The 25,555-nt window shown below is 46.0% G+C and overlaps 1 protein-coding gene across 7 annotated transcripts in view; it reads right to left on the bottom strand.

Moving 5' to 3' along the window:
* The window catches only part of COG7 (component of oligomeric golgi complex 7), a 93,016-nt gene that overhangs the window by 21,855 nt on the left and 45,606 nt on the right, over nt 1-25,555 (bottom strand). For 5 of the 7 annotated variants that reach the window (XM_067706408.1, XM_067706403.1, XM_067706404.1 and 2 more), the window contains 6 exons: nt 25,270-25,386; nt 23,094-23,159; nt 17,135-17,321; nt 15,370-15,510; nt 9,102-9,185; nt 5,346-5,460 (listed from right to left, as the gene is read on the bottom strand). In XM_067706408.1, coding sequence (XP_067562509.1) covers nt 5,346-5,460; nt 9,102-9,185; nt 15,370-15,510; nt 17,135-17,321; nt 23,094-23,159; nt 25,270-25,386 — 710 coding nt within the window. Of the gene's footprint in view, nt 1-5,345; nt 5,461-5,569; nt 5,628-9,101; nt 9,186-11,801; nt 14,609-15,369; nt 15,511-17,134; nt 17,322-23,093; nt 23,160-25,269; nt 25,387-25,555 lie in introns of those variants that run through there. The other 2 variants (XM_067706406.1, XM_067706407.1) reach the window with 2 other exon arrangements.

The raw sequence follows: 25,555 nt of genomic DNA, 5'->3' as shown, positions 1-25,555 counted from the left end.
TTCAGTAGATAAATGTCTTACAGATTGGCTCCTGTTCAAAACTCAGTCTGAAACATTTGAGTAAATTGTTGGTCATTGTGTGACTTCTTTGAATTGACATGGGAAGCATTCTGATAGTCTTTTGACTACTGAGTAGAGGAACTGTGCGGAGAAAACAGTAACAGTTTAGGATCTGTCCTTTATTAACCTGGGATAGCAGAAAATTCTTTGGCCTGTCGCTTAATATTTCTGTGTCCTTGATACTAAAAACTAGAAAGGACGTGTTCACAAACCACCTGGTTACATCTCGATGGGGGGACATGAAAGGTGGTTTGTACTTTTTCATTTGTGCTTTCCTGTCTCTCAGTTTGCTACGTTAAGAGTTTTGGGATTAGAAAAAAACATTACATCTAATTCCCTACCCCACTCACCTGCCTCTGCAAAAATAATACACATTTCTGATTTATCACTGCCAATGAGAAATAAAGCATTTTGGATTCTAAAGTGTGAAATATATATATATATATTAGCAAACGAAATTCAACGATACATTAAAAAGATCATACACCATGATCAAGTGGGATTTATCCCAGGGATACAATATTCACAAATCAATGTGATATACCACATTGACAAAATGAAGGATAGAAATCACAGGATCATCTCAATTGACATTTGACAAAATTTGACATTTGACAAAATTCAACATCCATTTATGATAAAAACTCTCAACAAAGTAAGTATAGAGTGAGTATCTCAACATAATAAGGGCCGTATATGACAAACCTACAACTAATATCATACTCACTGATGAAAAGCTGAAAGTTTCTCCTCTAAGATCAGGAAGAAGACAAGGATGCCCACTCTTGCCACTTTTATTCAACTTAGTGTTGGTAGTCCTAATCATGGTAATTAGGCAAGAAAAAGAAATAAAAGGCATCCAAATAGGAAAGTAAGAAGTAAAACCATCACTATTTGCAGATGACACAATTCTACATATAGAAAATGTTAATAGACTCCAGCAAAAAACTCTTAGAACTAATAAATGAATTCAGTAAAGTTGCAGGATATAAAATCAATATACAGAATACTGATTGGGTTTCTGTACACTAATAACAAACTATCAGAAAGGGAAATCAGCAAAGCAATCCCATTTACAATTGCATCAAAAAGAAAAAATACCCAGGAGTAAATTTAACCAAGGAAGTGAACCACCTGTATACTGAAAACTGTAAGACACTGATGGAAGAAATTTAAAAAGACACATATACGTGAACAGGTATTCCATGGTCATGGACTGGAAGAATTAATATTGTTAAAATGTCTGTACTACCCAAAGCAATCTACAGATTCAGTGCAATCCCTATCAAAATTTCAATGGCATTTTTCACAGAATTAGAACAAATAATTATAAAATTTGTATGGAACCACAGAAGACCCTAAATAACCAAAGCAGTCTTGAGAAAGAAGGACAAAGCTGGAGAAATCACACTCCCTGATTTCAAACTATATTACAAAGCTATAGTAATCAAAACGGTATGGTATTGGCATAAAAACACAAAGATCAATGGAACAGATTACAGAGCCCAGAAATAAACCCACACATATATGGTCAATTAATTTGTGACAAAGGAAGCAAAAATATACAAAGTGGACAGGACAGCCTCTTCAAAAAACGGTGTTAGCAAAACTGGACAACCACATGCAAAAGAACGAAACTGGACCACTGTCGTACATCATATACAAAAATTAACTCAAAATGGATTAAAGACTTGAATGTAAAACCAAAAACCATAAAATATCTAGGCAGTAAGCTCCCTGACATTGTTCTTAGCAATATTTTTTTGGATCTGGCTCCAGAGGCAATGGCAATAAAAGAAAAAATAAACAAATGAACTACATCAAACTAAAAAGCTCCTGGGGGGCTTCCCTGGTGGTGCAGTGGTTAAGAATCCGCCTGCCAATGCAGGGGACATGGGTTTGAGCCCTGGTCCAGGATGATCCCACATGCTGCAGAGCAACTAAGCCCATGTGCCACAACTATTGAGCCTGCACTCTAGAGCCCATGAGCCACAACTACTGAAGCCCACGTGCCTAGAGCCCGGACTCCACAACAAGAGAAGCCACAGCAATGAGAAGCCTGCACACTGCAATGAAGAGTAGTCCCCAGCTGCCACAACTACAGAAAGCCCACGCACAGCAACGAAGACCCAACACAGCCAAAAATAAATAAATAAAATAAATAAATAAATAAATAAATATTTTAAATAAATAAATAAAAAGCTCCTGTACAGCAAAGGAAACCATCAACAGAACAAAAAGGCAACCTACTGAATAGAAGAAGGTACAGTAGTCCCCCCTTATCTGTGGTTTTGCTTTTTGAGATTTCAGTTACCTAAAGTCAACTACAGTCCAAAAACAGTAAATGGAAAATTCCAGAAAAAAAACAATCCATATAGTAAGCTTTAAAATGCATTAAGTAGCATGATGAAATCTCATCCTGTCCCACCCTGCCCCACCCTGTCCCGCCTGGGACATGAGTCATCCCTTTGTCCAGTGTATTGTTACTGTATATACCACCCACGCATTAGTATAGGAGAAAACACAGTATATACAGGGTTCAGTACTATCCATAGTTTCAGGCATCCATTGGCGGTCTTGGAACACATCCCCTGTGGATAAGGGGGCACTACTGTATTTGCAAATCATATAATCAATAAGGGGCTAATATCCAAATATATAAAGAACTCAATAACAAAAAACAACAGTCTGATTAAAAAACTGGGCAGAGGGCTACCCTGGTGGCGCAGTGGTTGAGAGTCTGCCTGCCGATACAGGGGACATGGGTTCATGCCCCGGTCCGGGAGGATCCCACATGCCGCAGAGCAACTAAGCCCGTGCGCCACAACTACTGAGCCTGTGCACCACAACTACTGAGCCTGTGTGCCACAGCTACTGAAGCCCGTGTGCCTAGAGCCCATGCTCCACAAGAGAAGCTACCGCAATGAGAAGCCCGCCCACCACAACGAAGAGTAGCTCCCGCTCGCCACAACTAGAGAAAGCCCACGTGCAGCAACAAAGACCCAACGCAGCCAAAATAAATTAATTAACTAATTAAATTTATTTAAAAAATAAATAAATAAAAATAAAATAAAATATATGCCTGTATATATAGTCAATTTGATAGGCTGCAAAATGATCTATCCTACTTTCATTTGCAGCTCTGAGGATTATTAAAGTTAAAACATTTCTTTATATGTTTTAGCTTATTTGAATGCCTTCATGTTGTTTACTTATTCTTCCGTGGGTGTTCATCTTTTTCTTACTGACTTGTAAGAAATTTTATAAAATGAGGATATTAACCATCATCTATCATATATGTTGCTATTATTTTCCAGTTTATCATTTATCTTTCAATTTACTTTACAGTTTCTTTTTTTTTTTAAATATTTATTTGTTTATTTATTTGGCTGCACCGGGTCTTAGTTGCGGCACGTGGGATCTTAGCTGCACCATGCAGGATCTTTAGTTGTGGCAGATGGGATCTAGTTCCCTGACCGGGGATCAAACCCGGGCCCCCCGCACTGGGAGCATGGAGTCTTAGCCACTAGACCACCAGGGAGGTCCCCTCCTTTACAGTTTCTATCTTTCATTTCAAAAAAGTCTTCCCTTCCCTATCACGAAGATTAATTAATATTCACTCATAGTTTAGCTTAGCAGGTTTCACATTTTAAATTTGAATTTTAAATAGAATTTTTTTTCAAAAATTATATAAGTACCATTAATGTTTATAATCCTATGAAACTTATGGAGATTTTATTTGTATTACTTTTGCAAACAGTTTATAGAAATTTGACAACTATGCCTATTCTGTGGGATAAAAATCTTGACATATTGATTCAATCAAATGTGCTTATTATACGGAACAATTCCTCTTTTCTTCTCATTAATTTTCCTTTTTGATCTGTCAAAGCCTAAACGAGAGGTACAAGATTTTCTCAGTACTAATGTGGTTTTGTCATACGTCTGCCAGCTTCTTCTTTATATACTTCAGTGCTGTGTTACTGGCCACATAAGGGTACCTGACTACTACAGGTTCACTGTGGAATCCACCCGTTATTGACATAAAGAATCATTTAGTCTCATTTATTATCTTTTGATTTGATTCAACTTCTTTAATAATGATGCAGTCATCTTGTTTTCTTTTTATTTGAATTTACATGAGATGTCTTTTAGCAACCCTTTATTTTTAACCTTTCGATGTGATTTTATTTTCAGTGCAGTACCCTCTCTTGAGCTGCTGAATCCTTTATATACCAAGTGATTTTTTTTCTGTCTCTTCAGTATTACAGAGGGAGGCCTATAATGCCCAATGTTAGGGATAAGATGATTTTGGATCAGAGAGTATGTGGTCCCTGTTCAATCTGTCAGGCCCAGACAATGAGAAAAAGGAAAAGTGTTAACATATTATATTTTTTTTACCTTGCCAGTTTAGAGATCCACGAGCCTTGGGGAGTTGGAAGCTCACTACAGCCAGAGGCATTTGGACAGAAGTGTTGTTAACCTCTACACTGAAGAGTTTATTTTTTTTTTATTTATTTTTTTCAACAAATTTATTTAGTTAGTTAGTTTTGGCTGCATTGGGTCTTCGTTGCTGCGTGCAGGCTTTCTCTAGTTACGGCTAGCGGGGGCTACTCTTCGCTGCAGTGAGCGGGCTTCTCATTGCGGTGGCCTCTCTCGTTGCGGAGCACGGGCTCTAGGCGCACAGGCTTCAGTAGTTGTGGCCCGCGGGCTCTAGAGCGCAGGCTCAGTAGTTGTGGTACATGGGCTTAGCCGCTCCGCGGCACGTGGGATCCTCCCAGACCAGGGCTCAAACCCATGTCCCCTGCACCGGCAGGCGAACTCCCAACCACTGCGCCACCAGGGAAGTCCCTGAAGAGTTTATTTTTGTCTTGACAAGAAAAACTCTTCTTATGAGGTGCCACTTTACTTGACAGGTGGTCCACACAGAGGGGGAACAAAGAGAGAGAAAAAACCTGGCGGGTCCCTTGCCCTGTGACCTCCCTTCTATCACCAATGAATGCCTACGACCCCAGGCCCACCTGCCACCACCTCCCAACTGACGGCACTGGGGGAGTTCCCCAGGGATGCCCTGCATACAGTAAGCCTTCCCTAATCCACTCTGTCCCGCAGAAGTCCCTCAGAGGGTGCAAAAAGAGAACCCCAATCTTTCTCAGTCACGACTGTACACTTTGACAACTATTTCAGTGCGAGTGTGGAGGACGGGTATGATGAGGGTAAGGTGCTACAAGGGGCATGCGATCACATCCAAGCCCGCCGCTCTCTTTCCTGCAGGTCTCTCTTACCTTGCTCAGGAGGAAACGGCAGCTTTCCAGCGTGCAAAGCCAGCTCTAGGGCTGAGTCCTCCTGAGTCACAAATGGCTCAAGGTTCAGGGGGAGGGACATGATATACTGCCCGATCTGAAACAAAAGAAAGCACTGTCAGCCCAACGTTGACACATGCGGCGGTAATTATTTCATGCAGTACGTTTATGTGAAGGCAAATGGTGGACAGACAAAACTGCAAGACCTTACAGCAGCTCCAGGTCTGATCTTTCCAGTGTGTGGTAATACTGGTGAGGCAACATCTGAAAAAAAAGTCACCGGTAGTTTGCACATAGATCATAGATTCATCCTTCTCACTCATGGCCTCAGTTTTTTGGAATGCATTCAGTGCAAGCTCTACCTCAAATGAGTAATGGATACTGAAATGCTTTGTAAAATTTAAAGCACTTGTGTAAATATGTCATTATTACTGTTCATAGATGAAAAACCAGTAAGATGCTAATGTCAACAAGTGCATGGTCAAGCAAGAATTTCAATCCTGTCTTCTGGATTTGGATCTGGGTCTCTTCCTTCTAAGTGATTTAACCAGGCGAAGGAAGGAATTTTGTTGGGGAAAAAAGCAGTTTATAATTATAAATTAATCTGGAGGGAAAACTGTATGTTTTCATAATACAAACTCTAGAAAATAAACCTTCTTGGTTGGTTAGGAATCGCAAAGGCAGGGTTACAAGACATTTGGGATAAGCCCATGAGTAATTCAGGATTTGTCATGTGTTTGTCAGATACACATGACTGTCATCATGGATACATTTTAGACACCTATTTCTATCACAACTCACAACTGTTTAGCATTTTAAGGTAAGTATATGTGTCATTTCAAAATGAGGTTGATTTTCAGGTTACGACAACGTAATATATATTTTCTTAAAAAGGTACTGGAGCCTGTTGTTGATTTTTTTGGCTCCATATTGATTTCACACATTCATTCCATCTTAGAGTTGATACTGATTCTGCAAGCTAAAAGTCCAAGGACTATTAGAGAAAGATCTTCTCGATCTGGCCTTACATACACCTGTACGGTAGCAGGTGTCCAGAAGTTAAGACAGACTCCCAAAATCTACCAGCCCAGAGGACTACAGGATGGTTACACCTTCATCTCCAAACACTTAATGTGGCCCATCGTGCTAACAAAAAATTGTGTTTGGTCTCCCTTTAAAGCGCTATGTACATAGATGGTAAAATGAAAAAAATCAGCACCTTTTCCTTTCATTTACTTAGTAAGTAAAATACTCTAGTTTGAGTGTCTTTCACTCAAACTAGACAAGTGGTCACTTACGTCACTAATAACCACAACCACTGTACATTATTTCAGCTTGAAATGGCAACAAATTCATCATTTTTCCCCAAGGCTGGAGGAAGGGAAGGATGCTGACTTCTGGGGTTAGGATTTCTCCATTGTAATTCCACTCAGCAAGCACTTCCTGAATACCTACTATGTGCAGAGACCACAGGCATATTCCTGTATTTGGTACCCCTTTCATCTGTAGCCATCACCTCTTGGCTAAATCCACAAACCCAGCTTTACTTGAAATAAAGAATCATCATCGATATGCCTTGCATCTATGCTGTTTTATTTCTTCCAAGGATTTTCTCCTATTTCATCCCCTTATAATGCTCACACAGTTCTGCGTGGGTGAGGGCATTCACCAGCAAGGCAAAGCATCGGTTAGGTGCAAATTTTCAATAATCTGACATCTCAAACTTGAATTAATTGGCCTTAGACTGTGGGGATTGCTGTGTTTCCTAGAGAGGTTCCACAATGCCAAGTTTTTCTTGGGAGTTCTGTCTATGCTTATTTCTTGGAAATCAACGTGGGAAGGGATGCTCACCATCACACCTGTAGACGTTTGTCTGCTATTCTCCCATATTCAAGAAATACTCCATGATATCCTGGCTGGGTAAGCGCAGTGACTCAGGAAAAATGAACAGCTCTGTGGTCAGAAGGACCTGGGTTTGAGTTCTGCCTCTACCACTGTGTGACGTTGGGCAACTTACTTAATCTGTCGGGGCCTTGGTTTCGCCATCTCTGAAATGAGGGTGATCTCATACTTACTTCAGAGGGCTGTGGCAAAGATGAAACTAATATGCGTGAGACACACATAAAGCACCAGGCTTCCTAACAGAGTGACTGCTGAATGAGTGGCTTCCCTGCCCCACTCCCATCCCCCAGAGCCTTGGTGCTTCTGACCGCAAAACACGGCTGCCACCAACCGGCTCACAAAGTTGTTGTTAAGATAAAATTCGGTCTATACTGCACACTATCTCATGGCACCAATAAGAGCCTAGCACTGCCCCTGTACACAGTACGTGCTCAGTAGATATTCATTTCCTGAGCCGAGGTCATCAGGAGATGACCTCATAAGGACGATGCCTACCTGGGGGCTGACGAGTGACAGCCGGTGGGAAAAGAGCCCTGGCCTGAAAACGCCCCCTCGCCTTCCTTACTCCTCTGTGTTTAAAATCAACTCGATAGCCTTTTGAGTTCCTTCTAAGCAACATCGTTTCTGGAATCAATTTCGATTGCAATACACATGTCTCAATTCTAAAAATAAGATTATTCTCATTGGTTGTAAAGACCAACCAACATTTTTAGTTCCATCCGTCCAGGGTATTGAATAATACCCTGAAAAACAGAGGAAAACAATTGCTGTTTTGGACTTGCTCAGTGAACAGAGAGGAAAGCCATCCTCCTTGCTACTCACCAGTGGGATCACACACACTTCCTCTAACTGTACAATATTTACTTCTAAAATTCCTTTGCAGGGGCCTCCCTGGTGGTCCAGTGGGTAAGACTCCACGCTCCCAATGCAGGGGGCCCGGGTTCGATCCCTGGTTGGGGAACTAGATTCCGCATGCATGCTGCAACTAAGAGTTCGCATGCTGCAACTAAGGAGCCCACATGTCACAACTAAAGATCCCGTATGCTGCAACAAAGATCCCACATGCTGCAACTAAGACCCAGCGCAGCCAAAATAAATAAATAAATATTTTAAAAAATAAAATAGGGCTTCCCTGGTGGCGCAGTGGTTGAGAGTCCGCCTGCTGATGGAGGGGACACGGGTTCATGCCCCAGTCTGGGAAGATCACACATACCGCAGAGCAGCTAGGCCTGTGAGCCATGGCCGCTGAGCCTGCACGTCCGGAGCCTGTGCTCCGCAATGGGAGAGGCCACAACAGTGAGAGGCCCGCGTACCGCAAAAAATAAAATAAAAAATAAAATAAAAATAAAATAAAATTCCTTCGTATCTATTACAACAGTCATAACTTACACAGGGGTGGGTTCTAAAGTGAGAGCTCAAGGCAGAAATCACCTATCTCAAAATCACCCCTGAAAATTGCAGAACTCCCCCATAGTGTGAGGAAGACACAGTTGGGGTCTATCATTCCTGTACAGCATTTCTTATGCTCACTGACATTTAAGAGCAATGGAGCTGGACTCATACTCTGATGCCCTCAGGCACTGGCCACACCTCATATTGAGAGGGATGGGGGAGGGGCGGGAATGTGTTAGGCTTTGAAATCAGCATGTGTTTCATCAGCTGATTTAAGAAAATCAACCGCATTTCCTTAAAGTCATGGATATGGATGGGGACTATCCAAAAGCAAAGGTCCAGACAGAACCGATGCAGCAAGGACCGCTTTACCCAGAAGGGCCATACAAGACAAGGTCTCAGATGCTGTGACCAGCGCAGAGAAAAGCGCACAGAGTCTCTTACATTGCTGATGTACTCGAGAGGAGTGAGACTGAAAGTGGGCAGGTCATCGGTCAGGGTTTCTCCAATGCCGGCGGTGTTCCAGCTCTAGGGGAGGAAGGAGAGGAAAGGGTCAATGTCACAGCACCCAGGCAGCACATGAAAGCACCACATGCTGGAAACTACATGAAGAACGCAGCATCACCACAGGCACTATCTTTTCTCAGAGCTGGCCTTTGGAATCACCATGTGGCAGACCAGGGATTTCTCTTCTTTAAGGCATCACCTTGAAGCCTGCCATAGAGAAAGTAATCCTCTCTCTCTCTGCATCCTTTCAGATCCATAAAGCAGGAAATCCCACCTTCTCCACTCAACTGTTCGATGGGAACTGATCCCTTCTGTGTTTACCCGCTCAGAACGTGAAAGGAAGAGTTGGATATTCTTGTTCTGAGTTTCTCTACGGGGTGAGGGCAACCGGTTAACACCTGCTGGCACAGGTAGCCTCACTAACTCCTGGGTCATCAGCCAGCACTCTGAAGAGACCAGGACCCCCTAAAATCCTCCACAGAGACCATATGTGAATTGGAAGCCCTGTCTGGTTGCAGGAATATCCAAACCACATTCACCAACACTGCTTTACTAAGTTAAAGGTGCTGCTTTTATTCCACCTGCTTTCTGTATCTATGTCTCAACTGACTCAGAACTCAAAGGGAAAGGGATGAGAAGGAGCCTCCAAACTCCACCAACAGCTCCTTTGTCCTCTTCAGGACCCCCTGTCTGGAGACCTGCAGCACCAACACGTCTTCTTTCATCATTCAATGGGACTATGACGTCACTGTGGGAGCCTTCCCAGCCTCCCCTACAGAGTCAGGCCAATTACCAGCACACAGGTGGTTAATTATCAGTATGGCACAGCTTTCCACAGAAATCTAGTTGCTTAATTCTTACCTGAGTCACCCTAAGGCCAGCCTGGAAAACAAGGCCCTTTCTGGCTGGACTCCTGGAGTGACTCCCAAGGTCACGTGGTAGCTGCTCTCTGCAGCCACCTGATGCCCGATCTGGTTGCTTGATCCTTTAAGGAGCTTTCCGGGAATGTCATGACCGTGTCCACCCCTGGGATCCCAGCCCAGGCCAAGCCTCAGCCGTCCTCCCCACACTCTCTAGCACCAACTCGACTCTAATTTTCCTGCTCTAGACAAAGCCTTTTCTTCCCCACCCCTGCCCCTATAGTTTTCTAAACTCCTTGTTGTTGTTTTTTTATAAATGTATTTATTTGTTTTTATTTTTGGCTGTGTTGGGTCTTTTTTGCTGTGCGTGGGCTTTCTCTAGCTGTGGTGAGTGGGGGCTACTCTTCGTTGCTGTGCGCGGGCTTCTCATTGCAGTGGCTTCTCTTGCTGCAGAGCACGGGCTCTAGGCACATGGACTTCAGTAGTTGTGGCACACAGGCTCAGTAGTTGTGGCTCGTGGGCTCTAGAGCACAGCCTCAGTAGTTGTGGTGCACAGGCTCAGTTGTTCCATAGCATGTGGGATCTTCCCGGGCCAGGGATCGAACCTGAGTCCCCTCCATTAGCAGGTGGATTCTTAACCACTGTGCCACCAGGGAAGCCCTCCTTGCTGTTTTTTGAGAATCGTCTTTCGTTTCAAAATATCCTACTTTTTTCAGTTAACTCCCACCCACAGGGAAGGAACACGCCAATCACGCACGTGCACCGAGTGCCCATGCTGTACAGCACCCTGTGCCAGGTTTTGTAGGGAGGAGACAAAGAACTGGCAATCTTAATTCTTGCTCTCCTTAGGGAACCAAGACCCCTGACACACTCCCACCCTATACCCCCTACACCTACACACACACACACACACACACACACACACACACACACACACACACACACGCACAGGCTTCCACTTCAAGAGTTCTCAGTGGCAGAAGTTCTCAGTCAGGTTTTATACAATAAGAGTTCAGAGGAGCAAGAACCTAGGGTGGCTAGAGAAGGGGCCGGCCACAGGATGCATGAGGTGCAGAGAGGGAAGGCTAGAAAGAGAATGCACAGCTGTGAACACCAGGCTAAGAAAAGGGAAAATGACGGGGCTTCCCTGGTGGCGCAGTGGTTAAGAATCCGCCTACCAGTGCAGGGGACACAGGTTCGAGCCCTGGTACGGGAAGATCCCACATGCCGCTGAGCAACTAAGCCCTCATGCCACAACTCCTGAAGCCCGGGTGCCGAGAGCCTGTGCTCTGCATCAAGAGAAGCCGCCGCAATGAGAAGCCCGCGCACCGCAATGAAGAGTAGCCCCCGCTCACCGCAACTAGAGAAAGCCTGCGCACAGCAACAAAGACCCAACACAGCCAAAAATATATAAATAAATAAAATAAATTTTAAAAAAAGAAAAGGGAAAATGAAAGAGAGAGAGAGAGAAGAGGGAGGGAAGGAGGGAGGTTGGGAGGCAGATAGAGAGAGATGGAAAGGTAACCTGTAGAGTTCAAAAGACACGTAAAAGACACATCACACATCCCCCAATCCCAATGTGCAGAACTAATCTGGATCCTGATTCAAACAGTTAAAGCATGACATTTATAAAACAACTGGAAATTTGAACACTGATGATATTAAGGAATTATTTTTAATTGTATTTTTTTTAATTATTTTATTTTATTTTATTTTAATTTTGGCTGTGTTGGGTCTTCGCCTCTGCGCGAGGGCTCTCTCCAGTTGCGGCGAGCGGGGGCCACTCCTCATCGCGGTGCGTGGGCCTCTCACCATTGCGGGCTCTCCCGTCGGAGCACAGGCTCCAGACACGCAGGCTCAGCAGATGTGGCTCACGGGCCCAGCTGCTCCGCGGCATGCGGGATCCTCCCATACCAGGGCCCGAACCCATGTCCCCTGCACTGGCAGGCAGACTCCCCACCACTGCGCCACCAGGGAAGCCCTTTAATTGTATTTTTTAAAGGTGATTATGATACTGTGATTATTTTTAGAGTTCTTATTTTAGATAAGGGGTATACATGAAACAGAACGGCCAGGAGTTGATCACTGACGAAACAGGGTGATGAGGACACCCTCTACTCATGCATATGTATGAAAATTTCCATAGCAAAAAGTTGTTTAACATAGACGATCACACTGACTGGGGGGAGCCAAGCAAGGGATCTGAATGCGGAGAGACAAAATCAGAGCGATGCTTTAGGAAGATTCATGCAGCAACTCTGAGAAGGGCTGTGGGCGGAGAGGAAGATGAAAGGCTCGAGAAACAATTCAGAGATGACGAGAACCCAAACCAGGGCAGTGGCCATGGAAACAGAGACAGATTTAAAAAGAAGGAACCATACAACCTGGTGGTGAAGTCCTGGCACAGAGGAGCACAGGAGGGAGCAGAGGTGGTGAGGGTCAGTGAGGCAGAGAAGGGGAGGCCAGGAGCAAGGGCTGAGTTGTGGGGAAAGAGCACATCACCAGAGTGCATCTAAAGGACCAGCACCGTGGGCTGCAGGCCCCGGGAAGGCTTCACAGAGGAGGCGGGAGGAGCGAAGTTGGAAGGTGATCAGGCGGAGGGCAGAGGGAAAGAAGGGCCAGAGTGGAAAAGTACTTTAGAATAAGGGCAAGACAGAGTGGGCTGATGAGGGAGGGCCTGAAAAAGCAGACAGAGAGGGGTGGACCTGAAGAGGGTCAATAAGGAAATGATGCAGATTATTTCTGAATTTAAAATTTCCTTCAAAGGGCCACCTGTCACCAGGTAACGCAGGTAAACTTCCCTGTTTTGAAAGGGAATATAGTGCTGGTTTATATTCTTGTAATGTACAAGAGCAATACAATTTACCAGCAAACATTAAAAACAAACATTGAATGACCAGGGTTTAATTTTCAAATCCTTAAGGCCAAAGCGTTTGCCTTTGTATTGTGTGCTTTCACGCTGGCACTCTGGGAGAATTCCTCCTAATCGCCAAAGCTGCCTGCGTCCATTCCCAGCGCCCGAGCCATTGTAGTGAGGCCTGAATGAGAAGGCAAGACCAGGCAACCAAGGACTGGGGCAGAACAATGAGTGTGGAATGCAGAAGTAGAGGAAAAAGGACAGGTGGGAAGCACCGAGCTGGGCTCGATGGAGAAGAAGACTAAATAACTGGCAAAATTAAGGTTTCAGAACAGAAGGTCAAGACTTTAACCTTTGACAAAATAAAAATAATAAAAACAACCAGACTGGGGAGGTTGGGGAAGGAAGATGAGAGATGTAAGGAATGCTAATCCCATCAGCTTTCAGGGCAGGCGAATCAATGTCAATTTCTATCTAAAACAGAAACATGATTAACAAAAACCAAAGACTCCCATCTATCAGTAGTTTTCATAATCTTTCTTTCTTAATCTTGAAGAGATCTTCTGGGAACTGATACCTTTCACCGTGAAGAAACTATTATCTCAAGTTCAACCATTCCTTTGGTTTCATTTATCTTCTTTTTCTAGTTAAATTCAAATAACATTTATATTGTATACATTTTATGGTTTTTGAACAACAGCATGTGTAGCACAATTCCATTTCTTCCTATGGATCATTTCCCTACCAATGCCCGTCCAGCCTTCAACACGTGCGTGGGTAGGAAGACATGTCTGGCTTGATGATTTCTGGTCACTGGGACTTTGAAGGGGTTTACTGCTTTTTTTCTTTGTACTTTCCTATATTGCTTGAATTTCTGAAAATGAATATATGTAATTTCTATTTTTAAAAACTATCATTAGTCTTGAGAATCACAGAAAAAAAGAAAACCACCACGTATTAAGCATCTACTCTGTGACAGGGGCTGTGCTAAATTCTATCACATACACACTCTCACTTAATCCTCACATACCCATATGGTGAGAATTACTGTATCTCCATTTTAAAGATAAGGAGATGAGGCTCACAGAGGAGGTAACAGCCTCAGCCATGTGACCCAACAAGACCACGCCTGGGCGGTGCCCGGTACAGCTCCATCGACAGCACTTCCACTAGGATGTGACAGCAGGGGCCCCACACCACCAACCCCACACACAGCCCTGCCCCAGCCAGGCCAGAAGTGCAAAATCTGGTTGGAGTAGATCTCACGGCATTTCGCACAGACCTAACCAGATCATACGGTGAATAAAGCGAGTGGCCCTTGGCTCCTGGCCTAGTATGCTTTCCAGAGGGCAGCAAAAAGCAAAGGACTTCCTTAAAGGATCTCTTGGTTAGTAAAAGCCCATAACTGGATCTTTCCCAAAAGACCATCTTTACTGTTTTGTTTTGTTTTGGCCACGTTGGGTCTTCGTCGCTGCGTGCGGCCTTTCTCTAGTTGCGGCAACCGGGGGCTACTCTTCGTTGCGGTGCGCGGGCTTCTCATTGCGGTGGCTTCTCTTGTTGCGGAGCATGGGTTCTAGGCACGTGGGCTTCAGTAGTTGCAGCATGTGGGCTCAGCAGTTGCGGCACGTGGGCCCTAGAGTGCATGGGCTTCAGTAGTTGTGGCACGCGGACTTAGCTGTTCCGCAGCATGTAGGATCTTCCCAGACCAGGGATCGAACCCATGTCCCCTGCATTGGCAGAAGGATTCTTAACCACTGCACCACCGGGGAAGTCCCAAGACTATCTTTAAAATAAGCCAAATCCAGATAGACTTGAGGAGTCAGTGAGAAAAATTAATCAGGGGACTGTCTCAGAAATCTGAAAGGAAAGTCATGCGATCTGGACCCAGGGAAAGTCAGAGCCAGTAGAGAAAACAGGACTGATAGGCAATTCCTTGAAAAGGAATAAGGACAACCAGAAAAGAGAAGAGTGTGCAAGGCAAGGAAAGTGAGATGTTCTAAGAATAGCCAAATAGAAAGAGTATCAAGGATAGAAAAGAGCAGAACCCTTCAAAGTCTCCTCAAAAACACCAGATCAAATCTAGTAAGGCAGTCTCCTGAATAAAGTTCCAGAACCAAGTCTCCACAAATGTTTGGCACGAAAACAATTCAACCTCATCAGACAATTAGCTCTTCTGACTGGCCCCAACTTTTCCAGTGGCACATAATCTCCCTTACTTCTCCCTGAGAGGGCACAGCTAAGCTGCTGTGAAAGTTAATCAAGCAATAGTAATAATCCCAAGAAACAGTCTGAAAACACAGCATCACGGTAACTACAATTAAGATAGGACAGTCTCGCTAAGCAATGAGTTGCAAGGGAACAGTGACTCTATAGCTGGACTTCTAGCCTAGGAGAGTCAGAGGGGGCACCACCCAAAGCTCGGGGAAGGGGACATTAGGCCTAGGCTGGGGGGTGAAGGGGCACGTTTTCCAGTTGGTGGGAAACTTACATCCATCTTGGAAATGAGGAGCAGCTGCTGTTTGATGCGCAGGAAGACGGAATCGAAAGCCAGCTGGTGGGCCTGCTGGTTAAGCCGAGTCAGAGCCGCTCGAGACGCTGACAGCAGGTTGTGGTTACCTGACCCTTTTTCCTAAGACAAGAAAATGCAGAAGGCATGTTGTTATGCCCTGAATCCAACCAAGGTATTAGCTAAGGGTTTTGAAAGGCCACTGAAAGGAAAATAGTAAGAGGGTTCTCTACTACAGTAGCTTCCAAACCTGGCTGTGCCCCAGGACCCCCTGGAGAGCACGCTGAGTTACAGATACCCAGGGTCTACCACAGAACTACTGCATCTGGATCCAGTGGGGTTCTGGAGCCCAGGAAACTATTGATATATTTTTCATTCACTTTCCCAGGTGACTCTGATGCATTTAAGCTAATATAAGCTCATGGACTGGTAGTTTAGGAAAAATTAACCTGTGGCTGTCCCTCAGGGATAGAGGAAGAAGGAAAAAATGATCAGAAGTGTCATGTAGAAACAAGAGTGACAGACAGAGCCCTGATTCCCAGCGAGGTCAGGTCAATTATACTCGGCTGTACACCAGAGTGTGCACCACCTGTGTGAGTCCTGAGGTATTCCAAACAGCCTGAGAAAATAGAGGTGGAAAATGTAACCTTAGTTTTGCTATTATAAATGAACTGATTACAACAAACAGACATAAATCAGATCAGCAATAAAGATAAACAGAGCTGCTTTAACGTAATCACAGAAGCACGGATGAATGAACTTGCAGAATGGCTTCAAGAAGTGTTTGTCAAGCTCAAATGCAGCCAGTTGGTGGGTCAAGGTACAGAGGGATGGGGGAGACCCTGTGAGGGCAACGCTGAGGCCTCAGACACATCCTGAGGCACACTGTGCAGTCACCTCCAGAGCTCGTGGCCCATCAGGATAATTTCAGATTGAATTTGGTGCTATGGGAACAGCCGTACCTCCTTGGCTTATCACCAAGAGAGTGAGGTTCAACTAGACTGGGGGTGGGGGTGGCTCTGGAAAGGAGGCCGTGGCCCTCTAAGAACCCTGAGGCCACTCCCAGGGAGCGTGTGGCTCACTCCATTTGCTGGGAGGTCCCCCGTCCCTGGACCCCAAGAGGCCCAAAGCTCAAAGTCAAGGGCCATTTTATGGTAGACAAACGAAGAGTTTAAACCAAAGGAACAGCCAGGAGGGAACACCGATTTCCACGTCGTCGTGTTGCCACACGGAAGAACCTGCACTCGAGGGGCGCTCCTGGCTCCTCCCCACCTTGCTCCTCCTCTGGCTCCTGGGTTGGGGTCCACCTTCCCAGGTTCTGCCCACGCCCAGGCAGTACAGGAGTTCCGGTCCCCTCTCTGCCACTCAGTACGGGGAGTGGGGGGGGCTGTGCCCGCGTGGGGGCCCGGGGCCGTCCAGCTCCACTCACCCTGCTGACGGGCCTAACTCCGGAGAGGAGAACAGCGAGCTCCCGCGGCTGCAGATCGAGAGCCACACTCTCCAGCCTCCCTTTCGTCGGTAATAAAGCTCCATTTATCCAACTCCTCCTACAGCTGTGTTTCAATTGCTTCGACCCCAGTTTAGTTGATTAGCTTCTTAAAACACCAACGTAAACGAGACAGAGACGTGGGAGGGCATGCCACAGCCCAGGGCCCACACACAGGGGCAGAAAGCCTGGGTTAGGGAAAGGGTGAGTGGCAAGGGAAAAGTTTTCATTTGCAAGAATGCCATCAGTCAGGTCTCATACCTTGAGGGTATAGAGTATTTCCATTAAACTGCCATATTCGGCAGGGCTGTCTTTCTGAAGGTAATTATATTCTTGCCATGGGTTCCTGGCAGAGCTCTTCTTGTCTGTCAAGATGCTATCCTGAAAACCGGTCAGGCTCCGAGGGCTGTAGGACTCAGAGAGATACTTCCCAGCGGTGGACAAAATCCTGTAATGAAAGTGATGACCATTATGCCCCAAGCTATTTGTATGGAATTTTCTTCTTGGAGCATTCAGACTGCTCCTTACTAAATCCCAGGATATCCTCATGAGGCAGATTGATTTAGGGTCCATTTTATAAGGAAATGGAGACGCCCTTGATCCTTTAGGAGGGAGCTGGACCTCAGGTACACAATAAACACCAGGTGTTTTTATTTCCTATTTAACACTCTAACAGAATATGCCATCTTCCTAATATAATGCACAGCCTACAGGGCAGCCGTCAATTCACTACAATCTGGGAATACTGTGCACTTTCTATATATGAGCTATATTAGCATCACTCTTTGGAACAGTCAAAGCCAGGGGAGCCACTGGCACCGCAGTCAGAGGCACGAGACACAACAGTGTCCCTGGAGAAGAGTGACAGCAGCTCGCTGCACACCTCTACCCACAGGACTCACACTCTCGCACACGCTGGGCTCGTGTGGTGTTTGTGTTCATCGGCACCGTAAAGTTTACTTCTGAGGTTTAGAGAGATCTACTGAGAGAACCTGGTGATTTCCTGAGAAAGAACAATGCCTGGAGGAGGTTCTATGGGATGATCAACCTCTGGCGCTGCTTCGGAGCAGGATCTCTGTCTCCAACAAGGATGACTTCCCTTGACGGATGCCGAAAATCCTCACTCTGTTTCCTCCTTAGCCCAACCTCACCATTCGGCCTATACGTTTAAATGTGTACAGAATTATACAAACCTATGTAGCCAAAAGACTAGACGCTGTAGTACATCCCAACTGTGCCTAATTCCCCAGTGCCTCCTTTACCACAATTTCTTATAAAAAAGATCACTTTGGACATGGCAGCCTGTAGGCACTCACTTCTTCAAAAACAAATCCCATGAGCTTGTCAAGAAATGCCTGTACTTGCAAACAAATCCTGGGGACAGGACTTTCCTCAGGAACCACTGCTGACACAAGTAGCCACCTGCCTCTGCCACTAAGGTCAAGTTACAGTTTTCCCTGTTGGTTACACCTACCGGTAATTTCGGTTGCATCTCTTCTCTGTGAAACTGTGGCCTGTCCCTGCCGCTGCATTACTTCCAAGTCTTCACTATTTCTTGTCTGGATCATAGTTGCCTTCCCTTCCACACTCCATTTAATCTGTCCTCCTAAGGACTACTGGAATGATCTTTCCAAAAGGCAAATCTGATTTTGTCTTTTTCCCAAAGATCCTTCAGTGCTCCCCAAGATAAAACTAAAAATGCCTAGGCATGGCCCCCAGCGCCCTCCATCGCTGGAGCCCCTGTATCCTTACAAACATTCCCGCTACCATGCCAACTGCCCCCAGACCACACACCATGCTTCACGCCCTTGCGTGTCTTGCTCGCACACTACCGTGATCTGAAATGCTCTCCCCTCCTTGGTGCACCTGGAAAAATCCTACTCCTTCTTCAAGGACCGGTCCCAGGGGCATCCCCCCAGGCACACAGTCTTCTAACTTCACCAGCCTTCACCTCTCTTACACACTAGATGGTGAGGCCAAACCAGAGAGTGGTCTTCATCTCTGAATTCCCAGCACTTAGCACAGTGCCGGGAACATAGCAGGCGCTCCGTAATTATTCTTTGACTGACAGGTGACCCTGGGTTTGGTGAGCAGGAAGTTGACAGCTGAGCTTTCGTCTCTGCCCTCCGGGAAGTCAGCTCTCCTTCCTGGGGTTACTGCAATATGTGTCTCAGTCTCAGGCTGCCAGGGGCAAGTGGCATCAGTCTGCCATCCAAGCTGAAGAAAAACAGTTATGTTGGGAATGTTTTGAGTATTAAAGATTATAGTTTAAGGGACTTCCCTGGTGGCGCAGTGGGTAGGAGTCCTCCTGCCAATGCAGGGGACACGGGTTCGAGCCCTGGTCCGGGAAGATCCCACATGCCACAGAGCAATTAGGCCCGTGAGCTACAACTACTGAGCCTGCGCTCTAGAGCCCGCGAGCCGCAACTGCTGAGCCCGCGTGCCACAACTACTGAAGCCCGCGCACCTAGGGCCCGTGCTCCGCACCAAGAGAAGCCACCACAATGAGAAGCCCGCGCACCGCAATGAAGAGTAGCCCCTGCTCACCACAACTAGAGAAAGCCCGCGTGCAGCAACGAAGACCCAGTGCAGCCAAAAATTAATTAATTAATTAATTTACAAAAAAATTATACTTTAAAATGTCACAATAGTGTGCTCTAGAATAAAAACCAAATCTAATATGGGCTTCCCTGGTGGCGCGGTGGTTGGGGGTCCGCCTGCCGATGCAGGGGACACGGGTTCATGCCCCGGTCTGGGAAGATCCCACATGCTGTGGAGCCGCTGGGCCCGTGAGCCATGGCCGCTGAGCCTGAGCGTCCGGAGCCTGTGCTGCACAGCGGGAGAGGCCGCAGCAGTGAGAGGCCCACGTACCGCAAAAAAAAAAAAAAAAAAAAAAAAAAGAAACATTTTCTCAGGACTTCCCTGGTGGCGCAGTGGTTAAGAATCCGTCTGCCAATGCAGGGGACACGGTTCGATCCCTGGTCCAGGAAGATCCCACGTGCCACAGAGCAACTAAGCCCATGCACCACAACTACTGAGCCTGCGCTCTAGAGCCCGTGAGCCACAACTACTGAGCCCACATGCTGCAACTACTGAAGTACGTGCACCTGGAGCTCGTGCTCCACAAGAGAAGCCACTGCAACGAGAAGCCCGCGCACCACAACAAACAGTAGCCCCCCCTCGCCGCAACTAGAGAAAGCCCGTGCGCAACAACGAAGACCCAACGCAGTCAAAAATAAAGAAAAAAAAAAAAAAAGAAACGTTTTCTCATCATTTTAATGGGCTCTAAGCCAGGTCTTGGCGATTATCAGATGATTATACATAGAGCTTGTCCTCAGAAGCTCAGAGATTAACAGGAGAGTCCATTATGTGCCAGTGCTGTGCTACCTGCTGAGCCAGGAGAAGGCAGTGAGTATGAGCAGAGGAGGGAGGGACTAACATCCCAATTCCATCTCCTTCCTCAACTCATCTCCTTTTCTGGAAAAGTTGCTGCCCACTCCTCAGCCATAGGAACCTAGACATTTATTTTGGATTCCCCAAACCTCACTGTCCCACTGAACTATGCCACTAAAACCTTGCCCTAGTGAAAATACCTCTGTTCCAAAAATAAGTGGTGGGCACCATAAAAGTATAGAGGAACCACAGCAATCTCCCTGTATGTCACCCAAGTACAAGAGAAATCCCTCGGGTGACACCCAACTCAACCTTGCTTTACTTGCCCCACTAATCACAAAACGATCTCTGTCTGCAAACAGGTGATCTTAAAAGCCCAGTAGCCAATGTCACTCTTGTTACTGAAGTAATCTGCAGTGTTTCGAGCTACTGCCTCTGCCACCCGAGGGGAGTGGTCCTAAGTTGCAGTCTGGGTCTGCCAGTGAAACCGACAGGGAGATAAGCTTTATAGGTGGCAGTCACATGCATAGGCTCCCTGATGGGAACACAGATGATAACTGTTACTCTTTTCCCTTCCCAGGCTCAGTGCTTCCAGAATGACATCATCTCTTAAAAAGGCTCCCTTGGATACACCCAATCTGTTCTCATCTCACACCAAAGCTCGGGCCAGGCTCTCAGCCTCTCTGGGCTGCAAAATGCAGTTAGAGGGGCTCAACCTTTAACTGTCATGCCCCCATTCACCTTCTTAACCAGATCCTTCCTTACCCTTTAGAAGGTAATACTCATCTTCATTAAAAGATTAAGGCAAGTCTATACGTTCTGATATGGAAAGACGTCTGATATATATGCAGAGAAACCCAAGTCTGAGGACGGACACTCATCTGTGAGGAAGGACAGTGTGGAGGTGATACACACTCGGGATGACTCAGCTGATGTCCAGGTTCAGATCACTGCCTCTTAGATGCATCACCTCAGACACAGCTCTTTCCACAGATAATTCCTTTTACTTAAAAAGTTACTACCGGTGCCAAATTCTATGCCTCAATGTCTCTTCATGTGTAAAAATGGGGGTAAGAATAGTACCTATCTCTTTGGACGCCCCGGGAGGATTGAGGAGTTAATTCATGTAAAGCCTTTCATGGCAGAGCTCAACAAATGCGATGTGGGGGCTTCCCTGGTGGTGCAGTGGTTGAGAGTCCGCCTGCAAATGCAGGGGACATGGGTTCGTGCCCCGGTCCGGGAAGATCCCACATGCCGCGGAGCGGCTGGGCCCGTGAGCCATGGCCGCTGAGCCTGCGCGTCCGGAGCCTGTGCTCCACAACGGGAGAGGCCGCAGCAGTGAGAGGCCCGCGTACTGCAAAAAACAAAATAAAACAAAACAAAAAAAAACAAATGCGATGGGGGCAGGGGGGCTGTTAACATTTCTTCTCAAGAATTTTTGGGGTGAGTAGATTTTCAGTTTTTAATACTTTGTACACTCGTGAACTTTTAATTTTTGAGCTGGGCCCAGGCTGTAATCACCACCGTAATCAAGAAACTAATAAGCTACATGGCTTTCTTTTAAATATATAAATGTCAAATTTTCACCTTTTCTTAGGGGCCCTTCGTGAACCCAGACCTACTCACCCTTCCGCCATAGGCTCCCCTCACCGTGTGCGTGTCTGTGTGCACGCACACACGTGCATATAAACATGAGCATACGTGTGTGTGGGAATGGGGAGGGAGGAAGGGGGCGTTTACCTCATCATTTATATTATTTATACACACTCTGCTGTATGCTTGTGGTGTTCTGGTTTTATTCATTCCAAGAAGTCACATGAGCTCTATGCTGGGCTGTTTGGGAGCTATGAACTGCAACAGCTGCCCATTCCAACCCACCCCCGCACCCCTGGCCCCCGCAAGGCTTTCTCCATAATGAGAACCATGGTAAAAAGTCTTGGGACTTGAAGGCAACCCGTGGGTTCAGAAATGAAAGGAGACAAAGAGTGGCGAGGAGAAGAAATGACCAACTCAGAGCCCGGACCCTGCGGCCGGTCTGACGACCTTCCCCAGCAGCTCAGCCCTACTGCCCACCCAGTCTCGAGGCCTCAGCTTGCTTTTCACTTTGTACCACTGCCAGAAATTCCCTCCTGCAGAGATAACTTTCTGAGTTATCCCAGAAAGAGGTGAAGGGACTGCCGCTAGGCCCTAACACCGCTGTAGGAAACAGACTTCTTCCCCTGAATTCCTGCAGGACAGAGAAAGCAGCTGCACCATGGCAATCAGAAATTCCGCTGAAGAAGTGAGGACATTTGGGAAGCCTGAAGCCCTTGGAGGGAAAAGCAGGTCCGAATGGGGTCACTTCGGGGCAGTGTAAAAGCCCTGGCAGGTATCAGAATGGAGGGCCTGACCCCAGACATCCTCCTTTGACACACACACCGGCTTCCGCAGCACAGAATCCTACTGCAGAACCCAGAAGGCAGGCTGGCCGGATTCATCCCGATTCTGTGGGCTGGCCCAGGGGACCTCGCACCACCTATAACTTTCCATCCCCAATAACTGACTTGCAAACATGCAGCGGGAGCCCTGCCCACTCATAATTTGGAGACAACATGTACTGCTTCCTCATTTAGGCTGAAACTTCCATATCTAACTGAAGTTATGTGCCAAGGAGGTCAGAGCCTTGCTCCTTTTAGGTGCTCAATAAATGCTGAATGGTGACAACACTGACACCTCGTATCCTAGGTACAGAGAGTCCTCAAGCTCTGTGGCTTCAGACGGTGCTGCGCACTCTATCAAGGTTTTCCCCAGCTGAGAGCCCAGGGGCCGGCCCACAGCCCTCTCCTACCTGTTGGCTAGCTGCTGCTCCAAGTCCCCGCACTGCCGCAGGAGCTCTCCACAGGTGGCTATTATCCTAAACGAAACAAAAAGCACTTCAAGTATCTGGAATGCCGACATTTACAGGACAAACATTGTCCCATTCATAAAAATTCTAACTATTCACCACTTTTGGTGGTGTGCTGGTTTGTGGGAAAGCAGTTAACCATTTGAGGGCCTACCTGAAACGTTCCATTCATTAGTAATTCATGTAAAAGGGAAATGCTGGTCCCTTCCAATATCCTCCTGTCATGTGTCTCTCTGCTATGAATCACAATTCTATCCAACATGATCTCAAATAATTTTACATTTCCAAAAATACTGAGGTTGCTTTTGGGCTTTGTCCTCAAGAAAATGGGTTGGAGGGAATTCCCTGGAGGTCCCGTGGTTAAGACTCCACGCTTCCACTGCAGGGAGCACGGGTTCGATCCCTGGTCAGGGAACTAGGATCCCACAAGCTGCACAGCGTGGACAAAAAAGAAAAACAAACAAAACAAAACAAACAAACAAATAAAATGGGTTGGAAATTCTTTGTATCTAAAATTTAAAAACCAAAATTCATTAATATTTGTCAGCTGCCTGCTATTTGCCAGGCATAGAAGAGAAAACTGTTTTGATCTTAGAATTGTTTCTCTCTGATCACATGAAAGGCAGATGAAGATTAATCCATTTGTTTCTCAGAGATAAGCCTGAATGATCATTTCTGTATTTAATAATCCTTTAATTTTCAAGTAATTTTATGCTAGGCCTCAAACTCCAGCTACTGAGTCCTTCAACACCAAACTATAATGTCAGGGCAAATCCAAGGATTAAAAACATCTTAGGTCTAGTTAACTTTTAACTTTCTCCGAAAGTGTCTATCATCACCAGGATATCTAGGCATTCCATCATAAGAAAGGTTTATGAGAAAGTGAAATATTCCACTCACGCCAGTTACAAGAGAACAACCTTGCGCATAATATTTTCTGGTGTACCAAGCTGCCACAGCTGATAAGGGATATTGGCATCTAGAACATTAAATTTCATCAAAAAAAAAAGTTCAGATCAGAGCCCATGAGGAGACACTCCAAATGGTCCTGGGAGGCCCCGGGTTTACCCTGATTAAAGACAGCTTTTGGAGGGTCTGGATCTGCACTGAGACCCACATGTGCCATGGGCACTCTGCACATACCACCTAGGCCGGGGGTCAGGCAAGAAATGTAAGTGGGGGGAGAGCAGCTTGCCTTTTCAGAACGTATGTCTGCAAAGAATGGTTGTAAGGAAAAGAAATTTCTAGATCGCTTTTTATCTCAGGCTGATAGTACAGTTGTTAGACCTCATAGGAGTGGGAGAACCACAGCACAATAGAGAACATACACCCTAGTCAACCGAGGCTTCGGGTCACAGCCTTGGGACGATGCAGGCCCAGTGCTTCCAGGGCTTCCGTCTTTTGTGTTTTTTTGGGGCCGCCCCGAGCAGCTTTCAGAATCTTAGTGCCCCGCCCAGGGATCAAACCTGTGCCCCCTGCAGTGGAAGCACGGAGTCCTAACCACTGGACTGCCAGGGCATTCCCTCAGGCTGGACACATCAAGGGCCAAACTCCTCAGGCCACTGCCGATCACACTCCCACCAGACCTCAGGGCTTAGGGCAACATGGTGTCTACCTAGTGGCCCACAGGTCACACAGGCTATGCCAGAATCTGTCTGTCAACGACGACTTGGGAGGGTCACCTCAAGGCCTTTCACGGAACTCTTACACGGCTCTTTGCAGGCCAAACAGCATTGACTTACCATTTAGTTCTGTGGCACAGATCCAGAAACAGGATCTAATCAGCTGTGCATTTTCTAAAATAAAAGCTCTAACTTATTTTACGTTTGTAGAAACTATAGGCTAAGGGGAAAAAAAAAATCTCAAACCAAACATAAGAAAACTTAAGTCACCAAAGGAGATGAGTTCATAAAGAACTTTTAAAAATATTTTAAGAGCAAGAGGGGTCTTTTTGGTGTTTGTTTGGTTTGCCTTGTTTTTTTTGTTTATTGGCTTGTTTTCAGAGTCTAGAGTATTTGCTTTAAAAAGGGGGGGGCAGTGAAAGAGAGAAAAAAGAACGCCTTACACACACATTTATCATTTTTATATACTATATTATGCATGTTTACCCCCACTTTACCTAATGGAATTCTGAAAAGCCGCCCAATCTTCTTGAAAAAGGGAGTTGAGAGGAATATCATCCAGCCTATACTTCTTTCGTATTGAGTAGAGAGTACTGGTGAAATCAGACACATACCTATGGGGACAGAAAAAAATGACAGTGGTATCATCAAAAACTCCTCAGACCTAGAGACACCTGGAATTATACAGCTTGGGACAAACTGCTAATGACCTTGAGAGCACCTTCAGAGGCTATCCTACCAAGGGTTGTCACTACTTATAAAGCTCTGACCACAAAAAGGTCT

This window comes from Pseudorca crassidens, chromosome 15 (genome assembly GCF_039906515.1).
Source record: "Pseudorca crassidens isolate mPseCra1 chromosome 15, mPseCra1.hap1, whole genome shotgun sequence".
Taxonomy (NCBI): Eukaryota; Metazoa; Chordata; class Mammalia; order Artiodactyla; family Delphinidae; genus Pseudorca; species Pseudorca crassidens.
Note: the sequence above shows the minus strand (reverse complement) of the source record. Positions and strands in the feature narration are given on the sequence as shown.